This window comes from Lissotriton vulgaris, chromosome 7, assembly GCF_964263255.1.
Source record: "Lissotriton vulgaris chromosome 7, aLisVul1.2, whole genome shotgun sequence".
NCBI classification, from domain to species: domain Eukaryota; kingdom Metazoa; phylum Chordata; class Amphibia; order Caudata; family Salamandridae; genus Lissotriton; species Lissotriton vulgaris.
This window is the reverse complement of record NC_141695.1, coordinates 1,438,237,642-1,438,249,721: the sequence shown is the minus strand read 5'-3', so window position 1 is coordinate 1,438,249,721 and position 12,080 is coordinate 1,438,237,642. Positions and strand designations below refer to the sequence as shown.

At 44.1% G+C, this 12,080-nt stretch overlaps 1 protein-coding gene across 2 annotated transcripts in view; it reads right to left on the bottom strand.

The window, feature by feature from the left end:
• The window catches only part of LOC147705789 (bactericidal permeability-increasing protein-like), a 408,685-nt gene that overhangs the window by 231,884 nt on the left and 164,721 nt on the right, over positions 1–12,080 (bottom strand). For both annotated transcript variants that reach the window (XM_086932245.1, XM_086932244.1), the window contains exons 6-7: positions 4,881–4,944; positions 3,455–3,546 (exon numbers count right to left, since the gene is read on the bottom strand). In XM_086932245.1, the coding sequence (XP_086788371.1) occupies positions 3,455–3,546; positions 4,881–4,944 (156 nt within the window). The remainder of the gene's footprint in view (positions 1–3,454; positions 3,547–4,880; positions 4,945–12,080) is intronic.

Below are 12,080 nucleotides of genomic sequence, written 5' to 3'. Positions count from 1 at the left end.
CCAAACTGAATTAGAAATATACAGTGAAAAATGTAATGAACAAAATGGCATAATAATCACAAATATCCAATAAGCAGAACAAAAGACATTAATTTGTAAAGATGTAAGTGAAAATAGCGCCAAGAAAACACAATTCCCAAGTGGCAGTCAGTGGTCATGGTAGAAATAGGTGTAATGTGAGGCTCACCACCAGACAGCCTTGGTCGTGTACACCAAGTGGATTGGTCCCAACATAAGTCTGGCAGTCAAAATGTTAAAAAAAACGTTTCAAAGTCCTAATCCAAAAAGGGACTTTGTCTTCTTTTTTATTTTTTAAGAAAAACTGACTTCTTATGGGACAAATCAGAATTTGTAGCCACCGCCACCATGAAACTGCTGGTTGGATACCTGCCACAGGTAGGTCTCCATAAGGCACTGAAGCTTTGAGGTTTGCTAAGTCCCAAAACAGAAAGTGACTTTGTATTTTTCAGTGTTGCTGGAGCCTTTAAGGAGGATGAAACTGATTTCAATTTGATGCCTGGAACTGCCGGTCACATTCTTTTCACAGTTGGTTCCTTTGGCTCTGGAGCAAACGATTTCAAAAGTCTACAAACTTTTTTTGGGTGCCCAGGCAACCATAAGAATGTGCTTAACTAGGGTGACAGGCAGCACTGCCAGACTCTAGGGTTGCCAGGCAGGGGCCAACAGCAAAGTCCAGTCCAAATTTCAGTTGCCCCTGGTAGTTGGGAATTGCTCTGAAAAAAAAAACTCCTACAAATTTTTGTGTTCCTATAGGCCCACAGGAAGTAAGCCAATTGACCCTTGGCGTCCACCTCTTTGGCCTGGGTACAAGGGAATGGAGGTCCGGTCCTTAAGAGCTATTCAAAGGTCACAGACCACTACACTTCCGTTCTTTCAAAAGTCCAGAAAGTGTACTGTCCTGGTTCCTTGGAGTGCTGAGCTAAGGATGTGAATGACTACTTGGCACTACAATGAGGTAAAAGTTCCCAGGAGCAACCCTACCAATATTTTTCATTAGTTAGTGTTTGCCTTACTACAAACTAGATCAAAATGTCATGTGTCAGGACATTTTCAAGATGGCAAAGATTTTCGGCCACACTAAGGGCCTGATTAGGATCGCGGTTTTCTCGCATCCTCTGGGCCGGCGGAACCTACCGCTGGCCCGGAGGATGCGGGAAAACTGCTGCGGAGGCACAGAAGACCCTCCGCCAAATTAGGATGGCGGTGGGTCTCAAAATCCGTCCGCTGCTTTTCCGCCGCTGTTGCCTTACGACCGCGGCGCGAAAGCTCTAACATGGCTGGCGGTGTCTGTCAGACACCGCCAGCCATATTAGGATAGCGGAAAACATAGGCTTTTTCACGGCGGCTTTTCCGCCGTGGAAAAGCATACGGAGATTGCCTTCGGGGCCCGTTGCGGGCCCCCTTGGTGACGTGGGGTGGGGGGTGCACATGGGGGGTACCTATGGTACCCCCCCTGCATTTGCCTGGACAATGCGGCGGGCACCGGGCGGTGCCTGCTGCTTTGTGCACGCAAATGCCGTGCATGCTTTTTTAACATTGCGGCGGGTGCAGAGTGGATACACACAAACTATCCTGTTATCCTCTTTTTCCCTTTCACGTGCACCAAAGTGTTAAATGCGGCTCAACAGGCCTGCCAGGCAGGGTTTGACACTGTGGTGTTAACAGAATGTTCTTCTGGGACTGATTTTTACCAGGAAATACTTGCTACATGGTATTGCTCAGTGGGTTGTGTATGGTGAGAAGCACAACTGGATTTCTAATTCTTGTTGGCAGTTTGTCTAAGTGCTTGCCCCTGGGTGGCGGGTAACTACAGAGAACACATCACCACAGTGGAAACGTTTTTGGGACTTTGTCACTATAGTGACATGGTAAGATTAATTTTCTTTCGATGGCACTTTTAAATACCATGCACCCTGGCTTGTGGTCTGCCATGATTGCATAGGGATCATTTGCTAACATTTAAAAGGGAGGTCTTTACCTGTTAAATAGGGTTATTTTAACTGGTTGCTCTGCAGGTTTTACACTGTAGAAGTCAGGCTACACAGGTTAAGCATCAAGCCATGTTCTGCACCGCCATTATAGAGAGTGGAACAATAGGTGCTGCAATCCTCAAGCGGGATTTAACTTCAAGACCCTGGGTGCACATATTACAGCATATACTTGGGATTTACAGGCAAAGTTAAATGTGCCAACTAGGATAAAGCCAATGTAACAATGTTTACAGAGGAGCACAGGCTTTATACTCCTGGTTAGCAGGAATAAAGTGCACAAACTTTTAAAACCAGCACATACAGGGTCCAGCAAAAGGCAAAATATCTGGAGCGGCAGCTCAGAAAAGTCAGATTTCCTAATGTCATTAATACAACAAGCAATTGCAAAGCCTATAAGTTTCGCCTTTGCGACCTATTGGCTTTGCCAATACCTTTGGCAACATTATACACTATCCCCAATGCTATGCAGCATAGATAAATGAGTGCATCATTCTGTGTGCATAGGCACCACAAATGTGTGTGCGTACAAAATAACATGTCCACTTTTTTTGTATGTATTTGCCAATCCAACTCAGATTGACACACAGGGATGGTGCAGAACCAACATAGATGGCTGATGGTAACATAGAGGATGTAGGTCAGGCGGGAGCAACATGGAGGGTGCACTTGGAGCCAATGGGTGAGAAGGAGATCAATACAGAGCGCATACGGCTGGGGAGAATAAAAAATTGGTGGGAGAGAGAAGTCAATGTTGAGCTGGGAGAGTGCAGAAGCACACTGGCAAGAATGGAATCAGGAGGGTAAAAGTAAATAAGGGTGAGTGCATCGTGGAGGGGCACACAGGAGTATCACACAGCTGAGAGAGGAGCACAGAGTGGAAGCGAAGTACACTAGGGAGACAGCTGGAAAACTTATGGCCTTTTGTGGAGTACATACACAAAAATAAAAAATAGCTTCTGAAAAGGCAAGCAGTAATACATCTATGCATCATGGTAGTGAAAACACAAGAAATGGAAGGAAAGCTCACACCCACTAATGAATAAGAAATAAGCAAGTGAAATTGACAATGAATCCAACCAATGGTAAGTAATGGGTGGGCTCTAAGCCCACTGTAAGCTAACGAAACGTCTTGCAGCAGATTGCACATGTGCTGTTTGGAAGGAAAGACTTAGAAAGGAGTGGGAAGGCAAAGAACCAAGGACACTAACTTCCCTAAAGGCAATGAATCTTCACTATAAGCCTAGGTGGTGTGTAGTGAATGTTTATATTTCACTGTGGTTGTGTCTTGTTTGTGGTGAAAATCTTTTCTGCAGATTGGTTCAACAGTCCAACATGTTCTGATACAGAAGCTACCCTATTATGAACAGTGTCAAAAACAAGGCAAACACGCCCACTATCAGTAATACATTCAGGTCTTCCATCTTGTCTCTATTTTATATTACCTTCAGATCCACATCAACTGACTCTGCTGTAACATCTGGTGGACCAATTAGCGAATAGTCAATTCCAGCCGTGTGGTCTAGTTTTACTGTGACTGAAAAATATAAGTAAGTTATTTAGAGAAGGGGGTCTGGGAAAGAAAGAAAGAAAGAAAGAAAGAAAGAAAGAAAGAAAGAAAGAAAGAAAGAAAGAAAGAAAGAAAGAAAGAAAGAAAGAAAGAAAGAAAGAAAGAAAGAAAGAAAGATAGAGAAAAATAGAGAGAACGATGAAAGAAAGAGAAAGAAAGCAGCAAAAATAGAAAGAGAAAGAGAGGGAGAGAGAGAGAGAAAGAGAAGGAGCCAAAACAAATGGAGGTAAGTAAGTAAGAGTGTGTGAATGCCGAAGCATCTCAGTGCTACCATGCTGCCACTGATCAGGAAGATGAGGAGACTTATTTAACACTGGTGAAAGAAAAATTGGTCTTTAGAGTTTTCTGAAACAGAGCCAGTTTGTTTGAGACCTAAGGGAGAAAGGCAAGGAATTCCATAGCTTACCCGCCAAGTAGGAGAAACTTCTGCCACTCCACATAGCCTTCTTTACACTAGGGATGGCCACCAACTGAGCATTAGAAGATCTTAGATGAAATCGAGGAAAATGCCGAGCAAAGATTTTCTTGAAGCCCAGGGGTCGGTGTCCATGCAGTGCCTTGTGCACAATGCCTTGAATGTTACCATGTCCTGAACAGTAACCAGTGGAGGCTCCTAGTGCTGTTTGATATGGAGTCAAATGTTTACATTTTTAAAAGCAGACAAGCTGCAGCGTTCTGCAGAGAATGAAGCTTCGATTGAAGTTGTTTGTCTATTCCTAAATAGAGAGCATTACAATAGTCTATTTTGGACAAAATCAAGGCATCTATTACCATTTTTGCATATCAAATGGAATGAATGGAATCAGCCGAAGGAATCGTTCCAGAAAGATATGTTGTATCTAAAAAGTATCACCTCAGTTTTCTCTGTATTTAACTTTAGATAATTCTCCTTGAGCCAGCTAGTGAAGCGCGATAGACAGTTGTTAAATTGTTTAGCCACACTACTTACATCAGATGTATTTGCTAACACTAACTGCATGCCAGCAGCATTAAAGAAAGAAACTAAGATAGAAAATGAAAGAGAGAGGCAGATAAACAGAAAGAATAAGAAATAGAAAATAAGTGAGAGAAAGAGACAAAACAGGAAAGAGAGAATAAGGAAGAGAAAAACAAAGAAGGAAGGAAAAAGGAAGAAAGAAGTAAAAACAGAAAAAAAAGAATGAAAGATAGGAAGATCTATGAGGGAACAAAAGAATAGAAAATTATAGAAAAAGATGGTAAAAGGAAAAAGGAACATGAAAGAGAACAGAAAAGCACCACAAAATAAGTATGAAAGAGAAAAATTGACACATTCATCATACCATCCAGAGTCTCTAGGAAAGGCTGCAGTTTGGTTTTGATGGAGTCAGAAACAACAGGGCATATCTGTTGAAAAAATAAGAAATACATTGTCAAAACCAGAAGTCTATTACCCCTGCTGTTCAGCTTATTGAAAAATGAAGTATCACTCACTGACAAACTTCCTGTACAATAAGGAAGCAGTCTAATAAAATTAAATACAAAGAAAATGGTCATCAGATAAACAGAAATTTGATAGAAGGCCATTATTATGCTCACCAATGGCCTAGATGGAAATGAATTGCTAGAGCTGAAACACGTTTGAAGTGAGGGAATCATAATGGACCATTACAAAGTGAGCTGTAGCACAAATCTTAATTTTACTATTGCTCTGTGCCTAATAGCCAATTAGAAAGGTTTCCTCCAGCGGAGGACCCTGCATTAGGGCGGAGGAGCACCGCCCCACCCCCGCAAATAAAACAACAATAACATTTGTAACCCTTTTTAAATCATTTTATTTGAATCCCCCTGGACCCACCCCAGGACTCTGACGAGTCTTGGAGTGGAGCCAGGGGGATGACACTGTGGTGGGGGAGTGGTAGTGCACTCCCTTGTCCCTTCACTACATATGAGGGTTTCGGCTGCCATTTCAGGCCGGCAAACATCTCATGTGCAGTGAAGCTTTCTCCAGCCCCAGCTGTGTTGCTGGGGCTGGAAAAAGCAGGCACAGGCTCCCAGGGTGCCTGGGAGCACAAAGTCCCAGCACTCAGGCCAATCCTGATGCTGCTTTCATGCATGGCAATGATTGACCGCATTACAGTCTAGGAGCCTGTCCCAGAAGCAGGAAGGGTGTGATGGAGTGGACAGAGGAGATGGAGGAGAATAGGTGTGTTTGGTTTTTTTTAATGCAATTTGTATTTTGTCCCCCAAGACAAGCTCCCTCCTCTGACCCACCCTGCAACTTTGGCAGGGATGGGCCACTGCTGGTTTCCTCTCTTCCAAAGTGTTAGAGCTGGCACCTTTGGTGTGTTTTAACTGTTTTCCTTCAGACCACCTGTTTTAGCTGAAATCATTTTTGCTGGACCTAGGACTCTGCACACTTTACCACTGCTAACCAGTGCTAAAGTGCTTTTGCTCCTTCCCTAAAACCTGGTAACATTAGTTTACACCCATTTGGAGTATTTAATGTTTCTTGTAAGTCTCTAGTAAAATGGCACTTCCTGTGCCCAAGACCTTAAAATAAAATTAAATGCTACTAGTAGGCCTGGAGCACCGGCTGTGCCACCCACATAAGTAGCACTTTAAACATGCCTCCGGCCAGCCATTGCAGAGTCTCTGTGTGCAGTTTTAAACTACCATTTCAACGTGGCCAAGTAAACCCATTGCATGGCTTAAACCATCCTTTTTAATATATGTACGTCACTCCTAGGGTAGGGTCTGGACAGCCCTGAGGGCAGGATGCAATGTATTTAAAAACGTAGGACATGTACCTTTATGTTTTGCATGTCCTGGTGTTGAAAAACTCTTAAAGTAGTTTTTTCCACTACTGCAAGGCCTACCGCTCCCATAGGATAATATTGGAGTTACCTTATTTACATTTTATGAGTGTAATTCCCAAATAGGAAGAGGTAACCCCTTCATGTTTGGTATCTCTGGAATTGCAATTCCAAACCCTAACTCAGGGTGAAGTTTATTTTAGTTTTAATTTTGAAAATGCAACTCTTAGAAAGTTGGTATTTTCTTTCCTTTGCCATTTGGTGCCTGCAGTCTGTCTCTGGGTCACATGACTGGGCAAGGGTGAAGTTGGCATTTGAATATTCCTCCTAGTCCGTCATACACAATGGGGAGGGTAGGTTTGAGAGAAAAAGCCATCACTGACAGGTTGGGAGGGAGGAGCTGGGCCCAGCACAACTTGCACTTGATTTGGCTGTGTACTGTCTCCATAGAAAGGGCTGCATATGCCTTGTAGTTAGTCTGGAGCCAAGGTCAGGAAGGGAGGGCATCTGTGCACTTACTTCAAAGGCAAGCCTCTAGAAGTTTCAGCCAAGTTTAAAGGCACAACCAGACCTCAGATACCAACTCTTCAGTACACTTCTAGACCTGTGGATACTCTGCCAGGAAGAAGGGATGCTGTTATTCTGAAAAGGACTACCACTCTGGCACACTGCTACTCTGAAGGAACTGATTCCCTGCTGTGCAAACCAGCTGCATGCTGCCCTCTTGCCTGAGGAGAAAGAACGGGACCCACAACTTCATCTTGAACCCAGGACACCAGAGTGACTCCAAGGACTAATCTGCTAGCCTCATTATCTGAGCCTCAGGGACATAAAAGGCTCCCCAACATCCTGCCCCAGCCTCTGGACCCAGCTGCAGCAGGTTCTTGACCCCCAAGTAGAGCCTCTCATGTCCTGGACCCTTGGTGTGGCTCACAGTAGCTGAATTCAAGCTTTTGGGCTCTTCACTACTGCCAACAGGAACCTTTGCACAGAGACCTCAGCACTCACACTGCGATTGAGCGCGAAGCTCCGGCAGCCCTGTCTTCACTCTCCTGCTTCGACTGCTACTTTCTCTGCCAACTCGAAGCTCGAGCCAGACCCACCCATGACATCTGTCCTGCTCTTTGTGCTATATCAACAGCAGCCCACAATGCTTTCCTTGCTCCTCACTACCCCCTCCAAAGTGAATGGGACATTTGACATGGACGGTGAGAAGGTAAACTTCAGCCGGCCTAACCTCGTGACTGTATCCGACCTGAGCTCTGTCGCGGTCTGCCTGATAGTGTGACTTTGACCCAGTCCAGTGCAAACAGATATGCAACCTGGTTGATGTTTTATGCTTTCTGGCCCTATTGTAACCCAGAACTCCAGTTCCAATGATTGGATTTTTGTCATTTTGATCTTGTTTCATTTATTCAATTTTACCCTATTTTTTCGAACTTGGTCTGTAATCCTTTTGTGTAGAGGTTTTGACTTAATTGCTGTTTGAAGTGTTTCACAAATACCTTGCACATTGTCGCTAAGTTAAGCCTGACCACTGGGTGCTAAGCTATCAGAGGATTGAGTATAGCTTAATTTAGGATTGGCTTGTGCCTCACCCTGACAAGGATTTATGTTTGCTGCTTGACCTGGGCTCATACCCTAGTCAACCAACAACCCAATTTCTCACATAATGTTAATAATAACAAAAATGCCAGGTGCCTTCAGATAGAAGCAACGCAATCTGGTTCAACAATATTACACAGCAATCAATAAAATAGTTTTTCTTATGCCATGAACCTTCATTTTACCTGTGCGACTTGACATCACTGCTTCTATAGTCAATGATTATCAGTGTGAATCACAAGCATTAGGGCCCGATTCACAGAACGAATTTAAGACAAAATCCTAAACTTACTACTTTTGGTATTCACAGAAGTTAGGATTTTGTCTTAAGTTTGTCTTAAGACAAACTTAAGACAAAATCCTAACTTCTGTGAATACCAAAAGTAGTAAGTTTAGTATTTTGTCTTAAGTTAGTTCTGTGAATCGGGCCCTAACTTCTGTGAATACCAAAAGTAGTAAGTTTAGGATTTTGTCTTAAGTTAGTTCTGTGAATCGGGCCCTATATTACGATGGCTCAATTTCAAAATGGGGAAAGTTCCGAAATGTCTGTATAATGCCTCAATTTAAATACCTAAATCTGTGGATGTATATTAAGGTAAAAGAACAGAAGGGACATTGTAGTATAAACAGCTCAAGGAGCAAGACACGTTGAACTAAACATTACACAATCTATTTTACTAATCATAATGTTACATCCCCATAAATTTAAATGTATATGTCAGTAAATATTTGTAGATTAAGAAATAAGAAGATATCATTAAACTTATTTAAAACACTAACGCAGCATCAGATGTATGTATATGCCTATTGTAAAAACCTTAGGAAACCCTCCTAAAATATGCAATGCATTGTTCACCCGAAAATATTCTTTAAATTAATCATTAAAAGCCAGCCTGATTTGCACAAACAACAGAAATAGTTTCAACCGATGCTATTGACAATGCATTGCAACTGTGTCATTTTAGTTTTGGTTTATATGTGAAAAAATAACTTGCACAAAGGTCAAACTGGGAGTCAGACTAAACAGTATCCCCCAGTGGGATATTGCTTTTGCCTGTTAGCAAATGGCTTGTTGTTCCCCCATCAGGCCCGTATTTACCAGTCAGAGGGGCAGATTTACAATAACTGGCGCATCCCCAGGGATGCGCCAGTTATTATGCGCCGCAGCTCCGTCACCCATGGTGCGCCGCATTTACAATGCGGCGCACCATGTGGCAAAAACGGCACAGATGCGTGACGCATCTGTGCCGTAAAAGTGGCGCATTGCTGGAGTTGCGTCGCAAGTGCGATGCAGCTCCAGCAATGCTCTGGGGGGCACTATCTGTCCAATTCTGCGTCAAGCCTTATGCCTGCTTTAAGCAGGCGCAGGGTTTTGACGCAGCATTGGCCTAAAAGTGACTGAGTGAAATCTTGTAGATTTCACTCAGCCACTTTTAGGAGGCGTTCCTGCGCCGGAACACCCCCCCTGCGCCTGAAAGTCTCCTTATGGCGCAGGGCTTTACAACGTGAAGCATCTCCCAGATGCGTCACGTTGTAAATACCCCGCACCATGGTGCCTCTGTTGCGCTGCCGCTGCGTCACAAAAGTGACGCAAATGCGGCATAAAAGAGGCGCAAGGGGTTTGTAAATCTGCCCCAGAATGTCTGGCCAGAAGAATCCATTGCAGATCAAGCAACATTCAAATCTAATCCCCAGTCCGTAGATCCCACACCACTCCCTAATAGGGATCGGGAGTTCTTGGCTGCAGTCCCCCCACCATGGGAACTGGAAGCAGTGCTCCCCCTGCCCCTAAAATAACCATGCTGGAGTTTGGAAAGTGACTGCGCAATAAAAACAAGCTTTTGCATTTTGCTTTTATCTTGTCACAGAAGTCAAATGTTAGGCTCTGTGTCCAGGAAAATGCTGCTTATTCTGCCAACGTAGAGATTGATGTTAACTTTTATTCCTCTTACTGGTAAGCGGATGGTTTTGTGATGTAAATTATGTGAGAATCTTGATGAGTGGAAGAGGAAAGGATGGTGGATTTTTGTTTCTCTAACAACAAAACTTGAACTGTACAAATAAAACATGTTGGCACTTGCACAAATGAAGCAAGCACTTTCTTTTGCAATTCTGAAGCGTAATGAAAATAAATAATTTCATAGGATTAAAACAAATCAAGAAAATGTACTTGGTGATGAGTACATAAAAAAGCAATAGCAAAGCAAATAGGTCTAGCCTAAGCAAGAGCTACTGGCATTGTCAATGTTTTGTTAAGATATATTGGGCGGTACAAAAGGGGGTGGTGATGGACGGAGCATCTGAATCAATCAAACACTCACACCCAGTCAAAAGATCAGGGTTTAATCCATCACCGTTTTTTAGCCCACTCTGCCACCCCAGTTCAGACATGGCTATATGCAAATCAGTCTGACCCTGTGCCTCATGGGAACAGTCCAGCCCGAACCGCCAAGCCATGTCTTCCCTGGACCGGAAACAAGCTTCCGAGGACCGGTTTCTGGCATTCCAGCCGTCTTCAGCCCGGTGATGGACGGAGCATCTGAATCAATCAAACACTCACACCCAGTCAAAAGATCTGGGTTTAATCAGATGCTCCGTCCATCACCACCCCCTTTTGTACCGCTTTTGGCCGCCATAGGTGTGGCAGGGTATGCTCAGACGTGAGTCCCTTGCTCACTTTGCCACTGGATTCAAGCAAGCCGGGCTGAAGACGGCTGGAATGCCAGAAACCGGTCCTCGGAAGCTTGTTTCTGGTCCAGGGAAGACATGGCTTGGCAGTTCGGGCTGGACTGTTCCCATGAGGCACAGGGTCAGACTGATTTGCATATAGCCATGCCTGAACTGGGGTGGCAGAGTGGGCTAAAGAACGGTGATGGATCAAACCCAGATCTTTTGACTGGGTGTGAGTGTTTGATTGATTCAGATGCTCCGTCCATCACCACCCCCTTTTGTACCGCTTTTGGCCGCCATACGTGTGGCAGGGTATGCTCATACGTGAGTCCCTTGCTCACTTTGCCACTGGATTCAAGCAAGCCGGGCTGAAGACGGCTGGAATGCCAGAAACCGGTCCTCGGAAGCTTGTTTCCGGTCCAGGGAAGACATGGCTGGGCAGTTCGGGCTGGACTGTTCCCATGAGGCACAGGGTCAGACTGATTTGCATATAGCCATGCCTGAACTGTGGTGGCAGAGTGGGCTAAAGAACGGTGATGGATTTAACCCAGATCTTTTGACTGGGTGTGAGTGTTTGATTGATTCAGATGCTCCGTCCATCACCACCCCCTTTTGTACCGCTGAAGATATATTGGGCAGCATAGGCGAGATCTGTTAATTTGCTAATGCATGTTTTATTTTATTATTCCAAGAAAAAACTCCACAATTTGCACAGTTGAAAATGGTGTGATGCAATCTTCAGAATTACTTGAAAACTATTTTGGATCCCTACCTGAGTGATCATTAATGGTCCTTTCAATTTCCTTGACTGGGGCACTAAATATGCCTGAATTCAGCTCGCATTACTACACTGTTATTCCACGAGCCTTTTTATAAAAAATGTTTAACTAAAGGCTTACAAAGGTTGGGATTTTCAAAAGTTTTTTTTAGCACTTTTTATAGATCTCACTATATATTTGAACTTGGAGCCAACAGGATGAGGCGGCATATGGGTGTATGGGCCAGTACGAGGGATAAAAGAGTCTTAATCAGGGCACATGAGCTTCCTCTTTAGGGCTCAGGACGTTGTCTTGTGAGCCTGTACTCAGGTTTGTGAGGTACAGGTGGGATATCCTGCTAGCCGGTGTAGTTGTAGGCTTTTATCTTCTTCGAACTAAGGGGCAAATTTACAACAGAATGTTGAAGCGTTGTGTTAAGCAAAAATTGCTGAAACCACGCTTCGCCATTCTAAAAACTCAGGGATGCACCGTATTCACAAGCATGTGGCGCACCACTGCGTTTCCCCTAGCTCTGTCGCTAAATCCAGCTGCCTAGCTCAAAAACAGACACCCTTGCACCGTAGTGCAAGGGTGTCTGCGTTGGAGGGAAAGATTGTGTATGGGCAGGAAGGTGTCCCTTCCTGCACATCAACATTCCAGAATGCCGATTTGAAACTCCTATGTGTGCTGCATT